Source organism: Berghia stephanieae, chromosome 7 (genome assembly GCF_034508935.2).
Source record: "Berghia stephanieae isolate SIO BIC M18660-M18661 chromosome 7, UCSD_Bste_1.3, whole genome shotgun sequence".
Taxonomy (NCBI): Eukaryota; Metazoa; Mollusca; class Gastropoda; order Nudibranchia; family Aeolidiidae; genus Berghia; species Berghia stephanieae.
In genome coordinates this window covers 20,230,681-20,250,680 of record NC_088366.1, presented here as the reverse complement: position 1 = coordinate 20,250,680, position 20,000 = coordinate 20,230,681, and the positions used below count along the sequence as shown (strand labels likewise).

The following is a 20,000-nucleotide window of genomic DNA, read 5'->3' as shown; positions in this document are numbered from 1 at the left end:
ATCGGTTCTTGGTCCTTTGCTTTTTCTTGTTTTCATTAACAACCTCCCTGGTGGCTTAACATCTGAAGTTCGTCTATTTACAGATGACACTGCACTCTACAAACACATCCACTCAATTGAAGATAGCGTTAATCTAAACAAGAACTGGGCAAAACTGGGAGTGTGGGAGACGTCCTGGCTTATGAGCTTCAATGTATACAGATGCAACCTTCTGACGACATCAAACACAAAAACACCTGTATACTACGACTACCACCCTTCATGGCCAAAAATTAGATAAAGTCGAATCTTCTAGATATCTTGGACTAAATATTACTCGTATCCTCAAATGGAAATCACACATCGCAAAGGCAAACAAAACAAGCGCTTTTTAACACGAAACCCGTGTGGCTGGGCGCTCGCATACCAAACTGTAGTAAGGCCCATCCTCGAATATGCAAGCGTAGTATGGGGTCCCTACACCAAAACTGATATCAACAAGATCGGAATTATACAAAATAGAGCTGCAAGGAGAATGACTAATAAATACTCACATAACAATAGCGTAACAAAATTCAGAGAAAGCTTAGGTCTGGAAAAAAGGTAACATCGTCGCCAAAGAAACAAGATATGCCCCTTCCAAAAAATTAATACAGGCAACACCAGCATTAAACTGAGACCAAAAAAACCCACCCAGACTAACAAGAGGACACGACAACAAACTGTCATTTCAAACATCTAGACAGACACCCGCCTCCACTCTTTCTTTCCCTCTGCCGTTCGTTTGCGGAATGAACTCCCTCAGGAGTTGATAGAAACTAAAAACAATACAGAATTTGAAAGGGTCTTGGAAACGTGGAGAAAATATCAAATAATGAAATGATCACAGCGTGTATTATGAATATGTGTATGAGTTTGTGTGTATGTGTGTGTATGTGTGTGTGTGTGTGTGTGTCGTGATATTTATCAATGTGAACTGTAGGCTGGATCCTCTATTTAAGGGGCTACTACAACGACCACGAAGAAGAAGAAGAAGAAGAAGAAGAAGAAGAAGAAGAAGAAGAAGAAGAAGAAGAAGAAGAAGAGAATAAATGGCATTTATATAGCGCTTTACCCCGTTGTCACAGGCTCTAAGCGCTTTACAGTGATATAAAACAAAACATATTACAGTGAGACAAGTGTGAAGGAAACGTGATACGAATTCAATTTAACAACAACAAAATATGAAAATAATATTGCAACATTATGACGTAAAAAGATAAAACTTTAAGCGAGATTTGAACGTTGTCAACGAATCCGAGCATCTCACGTGTGACGGGAGAGAGTTCCAAAAATGGGGGGCCGAAAATTGAAAAGACTGTTCACCTATTTTACGCAATGGCTTAGGTTTGACAAGGATTGATTGGTCATTGCTTGACCTCAAGTTTCTATTGGGGACATATATGTTTAGAAGGTCTTTAATATAGGAGGGACTGTTCGTGCTCAGGGATTTGTAGACAACAGTACAAATCTTATAGGCAACTCTTTTTTCAACAGGAAGCCAATGTAACTCACGGAGAAGAAGAGTTGCTGACGGGTATTTTTTGTTATTGCGTACAATGAGCCTGGCTGCGTTATTTTGAGCAACCTGAAGTTTGCTAATTTTGTCTTTAGTTAAATTCGCCCAAAGGGAGTTACAATAGTCCAATTTAGATAAAACCAAGGAATTAATTAAAAGTTCTGTTATATGCTTCGGTATTAAATTACGAATTTTGCTTATTTTTTTCATTTCTATGTACATAGATTGTATGGTGTTATTCACGTGGCTTGTCATGGAAAGATCTTTATCAATGATGACGCCAAGGTTTTTTGCTTTATTTGAAAATTCTATTGTGCTATTTCCGAGAGTAATTAGTGATTTATTTGCCTGTTTAAGGATACTCGGTCTTCCACACATTAAAATCTCAGTTTTACTATCATTTAATTTTAACTTATTGTGGTACATCCAAGATTTAATCTCATTAAAACAGCTCGTAATTCGTTGTATTAAGAACTGTAAATTACTAAGGGGTGCTGAATCATATATTTGCGTATCATCTGCATAAAAATGATAACTCAGATTGAATCTGGATATCACACTAGAAAGGGGCTGCATATATACAGTAATAAGGACAGGGCCAAGAACAGAGCCTTGTGGCACTCCAAACTTTAGTAAAACTTGTTCTGACTGAACACCATTCACCACGACAGTCTGCCATCGATCCTGTAAATATGATGTAAACCATTTAAGGGCAATTCCTTTTATGCCGAACGTATTTTCTAGTCTTCTTAACAAAATGTCATGGTCAATGGTGTCAAAGGCAGCTGAAAGATCTAAAAGGCATAATACATTGATATTGTTAGCATCAGCATTACATAACAAGTCATTAAAGATTTTAAGAAGCGCCGTTTCAGTACTGTGTTGATGTTTGTAGGCTGACTGAAAGGGTTGTTCCAAACTGTTGTTCTTAAGATGAGATGTTAATTGTGTAAGAACTACCTTCTCCAAAAGTTTTGACAAAAAAGGTAAATTTTGAAGAGAAGAAGAAGAAGAAGGAGAAGAAGAAGAAGAAGAAGAAGAAGAAGAAGAAGAAGAAGAAGAAGAAGAAGAAGAAGAAGGAGAAGAAGAAGAAGAAGGAGAAGAAGAAGAAGAAGAAGAAGAAGTAGAAGAAGAAGAGAGTTAATTAATAATATTATGACGATTAACGCTCGTCTACCCACTTTAACCCCAAACCAATATTTTTCTCTTCATCCTCATTTACTTTATCCTCCGTCTCTGTTCTGGCACACAGATACGCATACTCATACACACGCATAGTTACACACACGCGCACACGCGCGCGCACTCACACAGTTTTAATCTTCCTCTGAGCGTTTAACCTTCAAGCACCAGGAGGTTTCTAAATCCAAAAGGTTTCCATCTCGACTCCCTGTTGTCACATGATGTGGGAGTTTATATAGATTTGGTTTTGTTTTGTCTTTGCCGATGGAAGCAACATGTGAAAAAATAGATATTCTTAGTTTGGTACAAACAAATAAAAAACACAATAAACAAAAACAAAAACAAAACCAAAAAAAAAAACAAAAAAAAAAAAACAACAACAAACAAAAAACAAAAACAAAAAAACAACAAACAACTTGATATCATTTAAATTTAAAAATCAGCAAACGTTATATCAAACCATCATGATTTTGGGTTGTATTATAATTTTGCTTGTTGTGGTGGTGGTGGGGGGGGGGGGGTTGTATTTTTAAACATATTATAATTTTTTTAAAAAAGTAAAACAAAATTGGGCAGGCTGTGGCATATTTCAAGAAATTGGACACGTGTGAATTATTTGGTGCCGGAAAGAGCAGTAATAAAAACATGAAAAGTCATCCCATTTCACACAACAGCGCTACATGACAGAAAAAAAATGAGCTCTTGTGTTAGAGATAGAAGAGAGAAAAAGAGATAGAGAGAGAGAGAGAGAGGGAGAGAGAGAAAGAGAGAGAGAGAGAGAGAGAGAGAGAGAGAGAGAGAGAGAGAGAGAGGGTGGCAAACGAGAATGCGGAGAGGGAGAATCAAAAAGGAAAAGGTTGGAGAAATTAAATGGATTATCGTGAAAAAGGAGAGAGAGAGAGAGAGAGAGAGAGAGAGAGAGAGAGAGAGAGAGAGAGAGAGGGGGTGGGGTGGACGGGAGGAAGGAGGAGCGTGAGTCGTATAAAGGGAAGTTTTTCTTTGTTTAATCATGTCTCCAAAATAGTGTCATCAAGTTGTGAATTGTTCATTTATAAATAGAGATAATGTGTGAGTACATAGAGTGGAAGTACTCGTCCTCTGTTTTAATCGATACGTGACAACTACGCATAACTATTATGGGAGAGAGTGACATTGCGTGTGATATTTAATCAAAGAACGACCAGGTAACATATGTAAGTATATTATAATATATATATATAATATATATATATATATATATATATATATATATATATATATATATATATTTAATGAGTGCTGAGTAGCCTACACAAATGAATAGGTTATAGCCTCCAACTAACGACGCTTTTAATTGGATGTGACAAGAAAATATGGGTAGTTATAATTGGAGTATTTAATTCGATGTTTAAATTAATTGGCGTCAATATATTATATAAGTAAACACCATTTTGCCCATTTAACAATCCTTTTGATTTGATAATAATAATAATAATAATAATATAATAATAATAATAATAATAATAATAAAATAATAATAATAATAATAATAATAGTAATAATAAATAATAATAATAATAATAATAATAATAATAATAATAATAATAATAATAATAATATAATAATAATAATATAATAATAGTAATAATAATAATAATAATAATAATAATAATAATAATAATAATAATAGTAATAATAATAATTGGATAGGCCGCTAGTCCATTACAAAGTAGCCCCCCCCCCCCCCCCCCCCCCACCCCAGATCTAACGGATCCAGTTGCCCAATCACTGCTGGGTTGTCAGGGAGGTCCGAACGAGCAGAGTGGCACACCATTAAACCAATGTTGGCAACGCTAGAATGAGTCCTTGGAAAAACTGGAAGGGGTCTTCTGACCTCCCACTTCTATTCCCCCAAGTTGCTGTCTTCTCTGCCTTTGAATGGTATTACTCGATTTGTTCTGGTCTTGGACGAAGTCCTTGGCAGAGAGAAAGGCAGTCGAAAATGTAATATAAGGTTAGGGAGAGGAGATGTTACTTATTTTTTCTCCTTGTAAAACATCTTTCTGTTGTGTAAAAGAGGATTAAAAATATGTGGCCTTTTGTATGCAATCAATATCTGCTAAATCTGCTGAAAGCGAGGTGCACGTATTAACAGGTCTGATGACCGACGCAATAACGGGCTGGATTTAGATTTGTTATTATGGACAATGATTTTCAACAGTTTGAGAATGTTTCCTTTCAAACAAGCAATTTGGGCCATCAGACCTCCAAATAAGTACACGTCGGCTCAAAGAATTTGGCCAGAATCCTTAAAAAAAAGGTGGTGATTGTTTTCAGAGTACGACATGAAAGTTGTGTGTTAATGTAGCTAAGTGCCCTATTGATTAATGGGGGAAGGGAGGCGGGGGGGGGGGGGGGGTATCTCACTCCATTACTTCCACACTTTGAAAAGATGCGTACTTGAAATTTTGGCCAGAAAACTCGTCTTTCAAATATCGATCGATCAAAATGACCCCGATCTTGCCAAAAAGTCTCAAACCTGGGACTTTATTGAAGTCCCAGGTTTTAGAGTTTTTGGCAAGATGGGGGGTTATTTTAATCGGTCGATATTTAAAGGACGAGTTGTTTTTTGTGTTTTTTTTTTTTTGCCAAAATATTAAAAATGAGTTGGGTATTTTTCTTAATAATACTACAAGACAGTTCTGCGTTTACGTTGCAGTCCTTGAGAGCGATAGGGCTCAAGGAATAAAGAACTAGCCCCGTTTCGATTTGCGAATGTTTATATAATAATATTATTATCGTGCCACATGGTAAAGGAATGGTTATTTATTTTTTTTTTTCTGTTTATATATCTATTATATTCATATATATATTTGTTATAAAAACAAAAACCATGAAATAAGTGTTCAACTTTTTGATAAAAGGAGTTATTTATAAAACATTTCAAGTATAATTATGATCAACTTCTATAATATTGTTTCAAGCGTTAGCTCTCATAAGGAAGATAATCAATTTCGTTCCACCCATAGGGCTCATTTGTTTCCTTGAACAGCGCTACCGACAGCCCACTAGGCAGTGGATTAACCTAAAAATGACGTCAAAAGACAAATCTTAGTGCCAGGCTATAATATATAAGTTAACGAAGGCGTGGCTAAAGGTAGTCCCGAAACTAGGCTCAGGAAGTGATGATCACTAACAGACCTAGATGCACAAGCGGCATTGAAAAAAAAATAATTCTCGACTGCACCCGGAACCGATCTCGGCCCCTTTGCGTGTAAAGCAGGCGCTCGACCAACTGATCTGAGCTCTACCAACCTCCTATGTTTTTCGTCGGAGCCATTGATATATGGGGGGTAAATGTCTCACTCCATTACTGGGCATAATCTGTTGTTGTAATGAGATCATTACGGAGCCATCTATTATTCTACTGTCGTCTTAGAATGAAAGGATTGCTACTGGCTATGTTACTGTTTCTAGAAAGCCTAATTTCGGGACTACCTTTAACCACCGCCTTCGTTAACTTATATTTATATTATAGCCTGGCACTAAGATTTGTCTTTTGACGTCATTTTTAGGTTAATGCACTGCCTAGTGGGCTGTCGGTAGCGCTGTTCAAGGAAACAAATGAACCCTATGGTTGGAACAAAATTGACATTAGTCAACTCTTTGTTATTGTTTGAGACATCCATTTTAATGGTTAGTTCTATTTAAATGCCATTAATCAGACTGTAAAAGTTTACGATTGCACTTAGCTTTGTGCGTTGGAAGGTTAAATCCCGGGGGCTGTGAGTATTTTAACATGAACACATTGCATCATTTGAATAAAACTCTTGATTTGTTGGGAGGGGGGGGGGGGTGGGTTGTGTTTGTCAACTTGTCTTTTGACATATCTTAACATAGTCAGGCTACGAGTTCCTGAAGGCCACGCTCTACCTCTATCATTACCAATTATAGGAAGATCTTGACATTCGTTTTGGCCGACGTGTACTTATTGGCAGGTCTGATAACTCAAATTGTAATGGTCTCAATGTTGTAATGGAAATATCCTCAAACCAACGCAGAATATTGTCCATTGCGTTCGGTTATCAGACTTTCTGGTATGTGTATCTTAGTTATACTTGGCGCTGGCTTCCGGCGACAACAGACGTGTTGTGAATATTTACCTATTTTCTACACATATTTTTATTCATTTATCATTCAATCGTCGGAATTTAAGCCTAATTTTTATTCAAAATGGATGTGAAGTATATATTGTTCCTGATTTTTATATTTATTAGTATATTTATAAGCATAAATGGTGTTTTAGCCTGTGATTTTACTGCCAAAATAAGCCTATCGATAACTTATACTCCAGAGACTCTCCGATCCCTCCAACCCGTGTCACCCCCACCACCCACTATTGACACATCGTTTATTAAAGTAAGAAAGAGGGGGAGAAAGGGAAGAATAAAAACAAAATTTAACAGACGGCCTTTTCGTCCATTTTTACCCTGTGTAGTGACAGGTAATGTAAGATCACTGAAAAATAAAATTGATGAACTGTTTTCACTGTGTCGTTTTAATAGTGACTATCGTCAAGCCTCCATAATAGCGTTAACAGAGACTTGGCTATCTCCTCACATACCATCATCATGTTTTAATATTGAACAATATTCACTATTTCGAGGAGATCGGACTAATGTAAATAAACGAACTGGGGTGGGGTGTGCACATATATTAACAACAAATGGTGCCACCCCAATAACTGTCAGATAAAGAAAATGTATTGTGACGATTATATTGAATTTATTACTGTTTCGTCACGACCATATTACCTACCCCGGGAATATACTCATGTCATCATCATCAACGTCTACATTCCACCATCATCAGACAACACCACAGCGAAAAATATTTTGAGGAAAGAAATACAGGACATTCAAATTAAGTCACCCGATGCCGTATTGATGGTCACTGGCGATTTTAACCAATGTAACGATTTTACTCTCCCGGGACTTCATCAATACGTGGACTGCGAGACAAGGGACAAAAAAACATTAGATTTATTCCTGTGTAATATTAAAAATAGTTATAAATGTTTACCCCGTGCCCCATTAGGTTTATCTGACCACTGCATGCTCTTGCTACTCCCCACCTACCGCCCTGTTTTTAAACGTGTAAAACCAGTAAAGAAAAGTGTACAGATCTGGAACGGAAGTGTGTGTGAAGATTTGCGTGGTTGTTTTGAATGCACTGACTGGAATGTTTTTATCGAATCATGTGATAGTGTGGATGAGCTGAATGACTGTGTGAGTGAGTATTTAAAATTCTGTGAACAGCTAGTGTCTTGTAAAAAAGAAATAAAATATTATCCTAACAACAAGCCTTGGATAACAAAAGATCTAAAACTTTTATTGAACCAAAAGAAAACTCTCTATACTAGTGGAAACAAAAAAGATCTGAAAACAAAACAAAAAGAGATAAAGAGGGTAATATCTAGTTGTAGAGACAAGTACAAAAATAAAATTGAAAAATGCTTTTCTTCTGGGGATATACGGGACACGTGGCGGGGGCTTAAAACTGCTGTGAACTATAATCCAAAGCCCACGATTATATCAGAAGATATCGAAATTGAAACTTTAAATAAATTTTATTCACGTTTCGACACAGCAAACAAATTTGATATTGAAAATGAAAAACATAAATTAGACAGGGCTTTGGAAGATGAAATGGCTGTTGAGGTCAGTGAAGAGGAAACGAGATTCGTATTTTCGAAACTAAACGAGAGGAAGGCTGCTGGGCCGGATGGATTGAAAGGAAAACTATTAAAAGAATGTGCCGACCAGCTTTCCCCCATTTATACACATATTTTTAACTGGTCCCTCCAATGCGTTTCAATCCCTGAAATTTGGAAAACTTCGAAAATTATTCCTGTTCCAAAAAAAGAAAAACTTGAAACTATGAACGATCTCAGACCTGTTGCACTGACTTCAATAGTCATGAAATCTTTAGAAAAACTTGTTCTTGTTAAAATTAGGAATCAGTTTATGCCATTGAGTGATAGTCATCAATTTGCTTACAAACCAGGACGTGGCGTAGAGGATGCCATTTTGCTGTTTACAAACAACATCTACAGGCATCTAGATCACGCTAGGAGCTATTGCAGATTGCTTTTTGCAGATTTTTCTTCAGCGTTCAATACAATGCAACCTCAGTTGGTTGTTCAAAAATTGACTAGTCTGAATTTAAACAAGTATATAATTGCTTGGGTGCTCGAATTTCTTACGGAGAGAGCACAATATGTTCAATTAGGGCAAAACAAATCTTCCTGTATAACTACAAATACTGGCGCTCCTCAAGGTTGTGTATTGTCCCCTGTATTATTCACAATATACACGAATGACTGTAGAAGTCAAAACCTGAGTGTACCTTTAATAAAGTTTGCAGATGACACCGCTCTTCAAGGCCTCATAACAAATGGCAACGAAGTGGCTTATAGGCAAGAAATTGATAGATTTGTGTCTTGGTGTGATGCCCACCACCTAGAGCTTAACATAAGCAAGACAAAGGAGCTAGTGATTGACTTTAGGAGAGTGAAGGAACCGATAGAACCGTTAAAATTAAAGGACCAATTCGTCCAGCGAGTTCCTCACTACAAATACCTTGGTGTAACGATTGATGACAGGCTCAAGTGGGATGAACACTTGAAAATAATTAGGCATAAGATGTGCAGACGTACATATTTTTTATCGAAACTCTCTCAGTTTAGAATAGATAAAACCCTCTGCACATTATTTTATAGAGCAGTAATCGAAAGTGTTTTGTCATTTTGTATAACAGCTTGGGGAGGCAATTGCTTAGCAGTGGAAAGGAACAAAATAAATTCAAATATTAAAAAATCCATTAAACGCTATATAAATGATGTTGACGATGTAGATCTTTTATACGATAAATTTTGTATAAATAAAATAACTAAAATATTAAATGACCAGTATCATCCACTAAGACCATCAATTATTATGTCAGAAAGAAGTGGTCGCCCTTTCTCTATTTCAACGAAAACAGAGAGACACCGAAAATCTTTTCTGCCGTCCAGTATTAGGCTTTATAACAACAAGCAATAATCATTTTATATAATTATTTCTCATTTTTACTTTTTAAAAATATAAATATTAATTTATTAATTTATTTGTTTTGCAATCTTTTCAATTTTCAATTTATAGTGACAGTTTTAACTATTTTACAGTGTTGAAATTATTCATATTATAAAGCGCAGCTCTGGTTATAGAGCTGCTCCTTTTTTTTTTTATATATATACATCCTATTTCCATTGTATTTTTATCTTATGTGTAAATTATAACACGTCTGTACAAAAAATTTCCTTCTTGGGATGCAATAAAGTATTATTATTATTATTATTATTATTATTATTATTATTATTATTATTATTATTATTATTATTATTATTATTATTATTATTATTATTATTATTAATACAATGCCCTTTTTTATTATTAAGTGTCTTCTACGTCAAAATATTTTGAGTACAAATCTCTGCTAAATTCATAAAATCTAATGCTGTTGTGTATAGCATGTGCTCATTGCTTTTGGGTTTTTTGTTTTTTTTTTGTATTTTGTTTGTTTGTTTTTGTTTTTTTTTTTGTTTTGTTTTTTGTTTGTTTGGTTGTTTTTTTTTAGGGTTGTTTTTTTTTTAGAAACAAAACTGGATACCCTGAATAAAAAGCTTAATTTTATCTGAAGTGTTGTAAGTCCAGCGTAAATTTGTATCTATTAGATTTACCCCCGACGTCATCTTACCATTTTGAGACGATTGGTCACGTTTTAGCAGGGAGTTTTTCATCCAGTTATATCAGTTGTAATGATTTCGTTTGCGTTTACCCAACGTCTATTATATTAATGCTATTTGTTTAGTTAAAATACTCACAACATCCGACAGCCAAATTAAATATCCCAACGCACAAAACGGTGTGTAACCTTTAACGTTTATAGAGCGAAGAAGACAAAATTTGATGGATATTTGATATAAAAAATTTGCTTTTCACGTTGAATTAAATCTTTATTTCTCCTGTTTCATCTTTTTTTTTCAACAGATATGGAGCCTGTCCGGTCAATGGACATCCTGATAGAAGGGGAGAGAATTCCAGACGATTACGATGAGCATGTGCCCCAATCCTCCCCCATCATATCCGCTCCACGCTCCGCTCCTGGATCCCGATCTTCCTCCTTCCGAAATAGACCCCGCCCAAAACTCAATATCGACATCCAGGCTGCCAAAGACCTCGGACAAACAGTCTGCCCAATGCCTACCTGCCTATTCCAGGTACGGGATTTTTATTCTGGTCAGAAAACTTTAACTGCAAAATGTCGATCAATTAATCTTGATCTCCACCTTACCACCTAATATTTTGCGGCTATTTGATATTGTGGTAAGGCACTCGCATACGGACCTCAAGGTCCAGGGTTCAAATCCGGCTCTGAGCAGCACATAGTTTAGTCCCAAGAAGAGGCTCTTATTCATATTCTCTCACCATATTCAGGTGTAAAATAAGTACCTGACCGATACCAGCATTGTCTCTGTTGAAAAAAAAAATGTAATATCGCCCAACCGGAATCAGTCATGTTGTCCAAGAGAGAAAATTGGGGGTTAATAATCTTGCCCAAGGAAAAAAAACGAAAGTGCCTAAAACGGGGCACGAACACGGGAGCTTCCGGGTCACAGTGCAATGCCTTAACCACTCGGCCACTTCGCCCCCTTGGTCACGTCATAATGTCTGATTAATTTTATTGTTTTGTAACAGTTATGATATGATGATTTAATAAATCATATCCGCCATGCAAATCATTGTTGTTGTTGTTGTTGTTGTTGCTGGTGTTGTTGTTGTTGGTGTTGTTGTTGTTGTTGTTGTTTTTGGTGTTGTTGTTGTTGTTGTTGTTGTTGCTGGTGTTGTTGTTGTTGTTGGTGTTGTTGTTGTTGCTGGTGTTGTTGTTGTTGTTGTTGTTGTTGTTGTTGCTGTTGTTGTTGTTGTTGTTGTTGCTGTTGTTGTTGTTGTTGCTGTCGTTGTTGTTGTTGTTGTTGTTGTTGTTGCTGTTGCTGGTGTTGTTGTTGTTGTTGTTGTTGTTGCTGTTGTTGTTGTTGAGATGAAATGAAGATAAAAGCAGTCAACAATATAGGGGATACGCGTGCAGGCAGATCATATGATGATAATGACTCACAATATTATATAATGTGGTAGATCTATCTATTCACTTTATTTTGGTGATCGTCGTTCTTCTCTTCGACGTAAATATTTTTGGAAAGAAACAGGCCTGTATTGACTTTTGTCGTATAAGCTTCTTTTAGTGAAACCACAGTACGATCACAGTGCAGGTACCAAAATGTTTGTAAACAAAGAGCGATCGGCTCCCTGCATTGCCAAAATAATATTTTGGAACGTAACGAGTCGGCCATAGCATTCGCCCTGAAATGAGCAAAACATTTCTTTCTTTGAAGGATATAGTGTGATATTGATGTAGTATTGATGCTATGTGTTTAGACAAAATACTCACAACATCCGCCAGTCATATTTAACATACCAACACACTAAAATGTGTAACCTGTCATTTTTATAATAATGTAGTTAGAACTCATCACTAACGGGCTGTCTAAAAATAATAACAAGGAGTTGTGTGGCGTCAACTTCGTTTCTTCTATTGTTCCATCTGGTAGACAAGATCCAACACAAACATAGCGGTAATTGAGGCAGAGGACTTGAGACCGTAGACCATCTGGTCGAGTTTTGTTCTTGTGACGAGGCTAGCGGGTGGATTTGTGACTGTACGCATTAAATGCCCAACGAATTCGCCGCCTGGATAGACTATCATAATAGTGTCGTGCGAGACGAGACCATTAGCACCTGTAACTGCCGAGTGGACAGATAAAATAAAATGAGTTCACCAATATTCATTTATTCCATTAATAATTAGAATCCGTGAGAAAATTTGAAAGTCTAATATTATGCCGCTTAAACCAAACAAATATATTTTACATGCTAAGTAAGGTCTAGTGGTATGACACTCGCTTTCGGATCGGAAGGTCCTAGGTTCAAGCCTCGCTCGGCGCATAGGTGAGTCCTTGGAGAAGGCTCTTTACTCGCATTCCCTCGCCGTACTCTGCTGTAAAATGAGTACCTGGACGTTAACAGCGTTGTCTCTGTCCGAAAAAAATTGTAATATCGCCTAACAGGCGTCATGTCCCGTCCTACAGGTTAAATGTTCCTGTTGACCAGGGACCCCTTGTAAAGCGCTTTGAGCACGTTTAGTGGATATTGCGCTATATAGAAGCTCAATTTTAAAAAAATACATGCTACTTTTGAGGGTAATTGCCAGTTTGCCAATTCATCTCAACCCGTAAATAACCGATCATTATTTTCTAGCAGATTTTATAAATAATCATTTAAGTCATAGAATGATAAAATTACCCTTAATTAGGAAACGATTTGCAATTTACTCGTATATCTGTCTGTAAAAAAACAGTTTTATAATTTTGAGATTTGCCAGTAATTCTGTTTTCGTTGGCAAATGATTTTATATTGGCTGTAAGGAACAATTTTAGCTCCAACATTACAAAGATAAATAAAGAAAAGATGAGTGAATATTTGTTCCCAGACAGACCCAATCGGATTTGTACCTATTTCAGTCCCTTGATTGGGAACCAAATCAAAATCACAAAAACCAAGGACAAGGGCTGGTATAATTAGAACGAAGATGACGTCACTCTGGTCTTTGTTATTATTATTTTTTTTTATTGCCATCCGCGTTTATGAGTAATTCTCACTAAACTGTATTAACCAGACTATAAACGTTCAAGACTACACATTGTTTTGTGTGTTGGTCCGTTATATTTCCGGGTGGCAATATTGTGAGCTTCTTAGTCAAGCGCATACTATCTATATCGTTTTTATTTTAAGTAAACTTTGTCATCTCCGCCATTCCATATGGATACAAAATATCATTATTGTCATTATCATAATCATCATCGTCATAATCATGATCATGATCATAAAAATGTTAATAATAATAATATAATATAATAATAATAATAATAATAATAATAATAATAATAATAATTATTATTATTATTATTATTATTATTATTATTATTATTATTATTATTATTATTATTATTTTTAGTATTATTATTATTATAGAAATAATAATAATGATTATTGTTATAATATAATATTATTAATATTATTATTATTATTATTATTATTATTATTATTATTATTATTATTATTTATTATTATTATTTATTATTATCATTGTTATTATTAATAATATTATTATTATTAAAATTATTATTATTATTATTATTATTATTATTATTATTATTATTATTATTATATTATTATTATTATTATTAATATTATTTTTATCATTATCATTATTATTATTATTGGCATAATTTTCATCATCATCATCGTCATAATCATCAACCTCATCATTACATCATCATTACTATCATTTACCAATATAACATTTATGCGGTCTCGCACCCATTTTTCCACAACCGCCCCCCCCCCCCTCCCTCCCCGTCCACCCCCATCCCCCAACCCAAAGCACACCCCCTTGTCTCAAGGCTATTGAGTTTACCCCAATATATTTTCCCTCATATCTTTAAGTAATAGGGCGTGATCTGCATGGAAATCTTTAACTTAACAAAATTGGTCCCTCTCCCGATATCCACGGCTTGCTGCTCATGGAATGACATACGAAACTCATTTAACCAATGTCTGGTAGTCTCCCTTGATAGTTATCGGAAATTGGTGGTTGACCTTTCATTCATAATGGCGTGGTGTTGTCCTCCCATGGGTGCTAAAGGGCAATTCAAATATTACGCTGAAATAAATAAATATTATAAACAAAGGAATGCGATTAAAAGTAAACACCGAAGATGATCTGGTGTTCTTTAAAATAGTATAACCGTACTTACTTACTTAGGCCCTTCATCCGACTGGAGCATTATAGCCGTACTTACTTACTTAGGCCCTTCATCCGACTGGAGCATTATAGCCGTACTTACTTACTTAGGCCCTTCATCCGACTGGAGCATTATAATAATAATAATAATAATACATGACATTTATAACGCGCATTTTCATCACTGGGTGATGCTCAATGCGCGAAACAATAATACAGTGACATTATTATACAAATGAAACATACAAACTACATCAACATAATATTATCATTATACAACAATGTAATAACTAAACATAAAGTCATTAATACAAGATATGTTATAATACATCCACATGCTATGTCAAATACGGAAATAATATAAAATAATGATATAGTAACATAAACTAAATTAACATTCATATTGGGGTCAAATTACAAAGATGCATTAATCAAGATGTGTTTTAACAAAGAGATGGTGTTTTAACTTTGATTTAAATATTGATAAGGACTGCGCTTCTCTTATTCTTTTAGGAAGAGAGTTCCAGATGGAAGGTCCGACGTGACTGAACGATCTGCCGCCGTAAAATTTATATTTATATTTATTTGTAACAATTAATTTTGTAGAATCTAGTGCAGAACGTAGACTCCTCGTTGGCTTATAAGTTTCTAAAAATTCAGTAATATACAATGGTGCTTGATCATTAAGGCACTTATAGCACAATACTGCTAGTTTGAATTCGATTCTCACATTAACTGGTAACCAATGCAGCTCATACAAAAGTGGCAACGAGTAGGATGTTATCTTCTTTCTTAAAATCAATTTAGCAGCCGCATTCTGGATACTTTGAAGGCGTGATATTTTATCGTTGCTTACATTCGAGATTAACGAATTACAGTAATCTATTTTAGATAGTATGAAAGATGTTATTAGTTTGCATGTTACTTCTCTTGTTAGGAAAGGTCTAACTGAAGCAATTCTTTTTAAGCCTATTGTCAAACTTCTACATAGAGAATCAAACTGTGCCTGCATAGTCATATGTTGATCTAGCATTACCCGAGGTTTTTCACACACGTTGAGAGGTTAATTGTGCACCCATTTATATTTAGAGTAAACTTCAGAAAATCATCTTTCAAAACACTTTTTCTACCACACACCATCACCTCTGTCTTTTCATTATTCAGCTTTAACTTGTTAATTTCCATCCAGCATTTAACATCTCTAATACAGTCTTCAACACGGGTAATTAATGATGGGATATTACTAGGGATATCGCTTACATAGATCTGAGTGTCATCAGCATAGAAATGATACATTAATTTATTTTTAACAAAAATATCCGAAAGAGGTTGAGTATAAAGAGTAAAAATAACAGGACCAAGGACAGACCCCTGCGGAACGCCGTAATTTAGAGGAAATGTTTCTGATACTGCGCCATCGATCAGAACCGACTGAGATCTTGATGTTAGGTATGATTTAAACCAACTAAGCGCAGTGTCTCTAATTCCAAAAGTAATTTCTAATCGTTTAATAAGTATCTCGTGATCAATGGTGTCAAATGCAGCCGAAAGGTCCAACATAGTCAATAAACAGACATGATTTTGGTCAATACTATTAAGAATATCAGTGCATACTTTTAAAAGGGCAGTTTCAGTGCTATGATGTGATTTATAGGCAGATTGGAAAATTTCACTTAAATTATTTAGATGGATATGATACAAAAGTCTTTTTAACACAATGCGTTCAAGCACTTTGGATAGATATGGAAGGTTGGAGACAGGTCTGTAATTTTTCAGTTCGTTTACATTTAGATCGGACTTCTTTAATAGTGGTTTAACAATGGCACGTTTAAACGAGTCGGGGACACTACCTGAGACAAACGAATTATTTATAAGTTCAGTTATTGTTGGTAACAGTTCTTCAATACAAGTCTTAAGAATACTAGTTGGGATGGGGTCTAATAAGTCACAATATTTTGATGGGCTATCTAAAATGGCTGACTTCACTTCATCTTCAGTGGCTGGATCGAAAACATGTAGTGGCGTTCCATGGAATGGTCCAAAGCTCGGTGACGATGATGATGATGTATTGTCTAAGTTTTCCCTAATGGATTTTATCTTGTCGTGGAAATAGTTGGCAAAATTTTGAGCTAGTTCGGTGTTATTTCTAGACGATGGAAGGGGTGTGGATTTCTTACTGCCAAGAAGGTCGTTTGCGGTGGAAAACAGTTCTTTGCAAGATGTAATGCTTTGAAATTTTTCGTTGTAGTGGGCCTTTTTTGCGCATGTGATGGCGTTATAAAGAGCCGACTTAGCTGCTTTGTAGATATCTTTAAATACCGTTAGGCCACTCTTTCGCCATTTCCTTTCAGCCTGTCTCTTTTTTCTCTTTAATTCCTTTATCTCGGAATTGAACCATCGCGAGTGTGGTCGATTCGATACGACCCGACATTGTGGCGGTGCCTCACGGTCAATAATAGATCGCAATAATTTGTTGTAGTCGTTTATATTTTTAACCTCATTTATGACGTCACGAATGCTATCTTGTAAACCACTGATATCAATTTGTCTATAATTCCTTGTTGTTATGTTTCGTTTCGGGAGATCAACTTTCTTTAATGCGATATCCACAAATAAAACTTTGTGATCGGATATCGCTAGGTCAACAACTTCGGTCTTTCTTATTCTATTACTTGACGCAGGGGAGATGACCCAATCAATGATGTTGCCGGCCTGGTGTGTTGTCTCGGTGATGTGCTGGTGTAAATCGTTGTCGTGTAGAATTTTCTTGATTTTGGTGACTGTCGGAGAAGTGGAATTAAAATGTATGTTGAAATCTCCAATAAAAATATATGGTGAACTTTTAAGGTTGAAGTCTAAGATATCATTTTGAAATTCCGCTACAAACTTAGTATTGGATGTATTTGGCGGTCGATAGATAGTAATGATGGAGAAAGTGGCAGAGTCGGATTGGAAGGAAAGGCATGCAGATTCGTAGTTTTCTCTTGTAAGAGGAGTGAAAGTGGTGTTGGTGATAGCAAGACTATAAATAAAGGCAATACCACCCCCTTTTCTCCCAGGTCGTGGTAGCGATTTCCAGGTATGCGTATTGGGACAGGCGGTGGTAATGTAGTGGTCATCCTGTTTATCCTGAAGCCAGGTTTCCGTAATGCACAATATATCAATATGACGATCTATAATTAGGTCATGGATCTCGTGACATTTGTTTTTAATGGATCTTGCGTTTATGTGGACGAGACAGAGGGGTGGCCTGTTGTTGATGATGGTTAAAAGATTGCGCGGTCTTTTTGACGCTTTTTTAAATTTCGCTGTATGTCTACGTGCGTTTGAGTAAACAGGAATGTTATAAGACGGGCTGAGTTCTTTTTTAGTGATTTCGGTTAGTGGTGGTGATGGTGATGATGATAATGGTAGCGACATAGGTGAGGGAATAGTGGTAAGAGGGCGGCTTGTTGTTGAGTTGGTCCTGTTGGTACTGTTGGCGGTGATGGTGTGGATGGTAGTGGTGGTGGTGGTGTGTGTGTGTCGATACATGGTGTGGATAGCGTTGGTGATGGTAGTGACGACGGGAGTGGTTGACTTGGTGAATGGGATTTCTTCTTCTTCTTACCTCCCCTGGTTCCCCTCTTGTATTTCTTCACAAAATTATCACAAGCACATTTTGGGTTTCTTATACCTAGCTTTGAAATGTGTGTGATTAGTGCATTAGAAATAATGGTCTTATGGTGCGATATTGTATCAATGCACAGTAACTGAGCTTTGGTGTATTTTATAAAACAGTTTGTATTCATAGGGTGTTGGAGAAATAGCGATCCGTGTAGCGGATGTGGTTTTTCTTTGCGAGGGTTGGTGAGTTGCTGTCAGTTTGAATGATATCACGCGGCGTCATTGTTATGAATACTCGTATGATGAGGTGGTTCGGGGAGGGGGGGGGGGTGCAAGTTTGGTTATCACAATAAACCTGGATACGTTTAAATAGCTAACACGATGTTATCCACAATGAAAAAGAATTTATATTATTATAACTTCCAAAATCAATTATAGCCGTACTTACTTACTTAGGCCCTTCATCCGACTGGAGCATTATAGCCGTACTTACTTACTTAGGCCCTTCATCCGACTGGAGCATTATAGCCGTACTTACTATACTTAGGCCCTTCATCCGACTGGAGCATTATAGCCGTACTTACTTACTTAGGCCCTTCATCCGACTGGAGCATTATAGCCGTACTTACTTACTTAGGCCCTTCATCCGACTGGAGCATTATAGCCGTACTTACTTACTTAGGCCCTTCATCCGACTGGAGCATTATAGCCGTACTTACTTACTTAGGCCCTTCATCCGACTGGAGCATTATAGCCGTACTTACTTACTTAGGCCCTTCATCCGACTGGAGCATTATAGCCGTACTTACTTACTTTGGCCCTTCATCCGACTGGAGCATTATAGCCGTACTTACTTACTTAGGCCCTTCATCCGACTGGAGCATTATAGCCGTACTTACTTACTTAGGCCCTTCATCCGACTGGAGCATTATAGCCGTACTTACTTACTTAGGCCCCTCATCCGACTGGAGCATTATAGCCGTACTTACTTACTTAGGCCCCTCATCCGACTGGAGCATTATAGCCGTACTTACTTACTTAGGCCCTTCATCCGACTGGAGCATTATAGCAGTACTTACTTACTTAGGCCCTTCATCCGACTGGAGCATTATAGCCGTACTTACTTACTTAGGCCCTTCATCCGACTGGAGCATTATAGCCGTACTTACTTACTTAGGCCCTTCATCCGACTGGAGCATTATAGCCGTACTTACTTACTTAGGCCCTTCATCCGACTGGAGCATTATAACCGTACTTACTTACTTAGGCCCTTCATCCGACTGGAGCATTATAGCCGTACTTACTTACTTAGGCCCTTCATCCGACTGGAGCATTATAGCCGTACTTACTTACTTAGGCCCTTCATCCGACTGGAGCATTATAGCCGTACTTACTTACTTAGGCCCTTCATCCGACTGGAGCATTATAGCCGTACTTATTTACTTAGGCCCTTCATCCGACTGGAGCATTATAGCCGTACTTACTTACTTAGGCCCTTCATCCGACTGGAGCATTATAGCCGTACTTACTTACTTAGGCCCTTCATCCGACTGGAGCATTATAGCCGTACTTACTTACTTAGGCCCTTCATCCGACTGGAGCATTATAGCCGTACTTATTTACTTAGGCCCTTCATCCGACTGGAGCATTATAGCCGTACTTACTTACTTAGGCCCTTCATCCGACTGGAGCATTATAGCCGTACTTACTTACTTAGGCCCTTCATCCGACTGGAGCA

The 20,000-nt window shown here is 36.7% G+C and overlaps 1 protein-coding gene across 1 annotated transcript in view; it reads left to right on the top strand.

The window, feature by feature from the left end:
• The window catches only part of LOC144976860 (uncharacterized), a 73,332-nt gene that overhangs the window by 46,142 nt on the left and 7,190 nt on the right, over positions 1-20,000 (top strand). The window contains exon 2 of the mRNA XM_078921393.1: positions 10,789-11,018. Within this exon, the coding sequence (XP_078777519.1) occupies positions 10,791-11,018 (228 nt within the window). The 5' untranslated portion in view covers positions 10,789-10,790. The remainder of the gene's footprint in view (positions 1-10,788; positions 11,019-20,000) is intronic.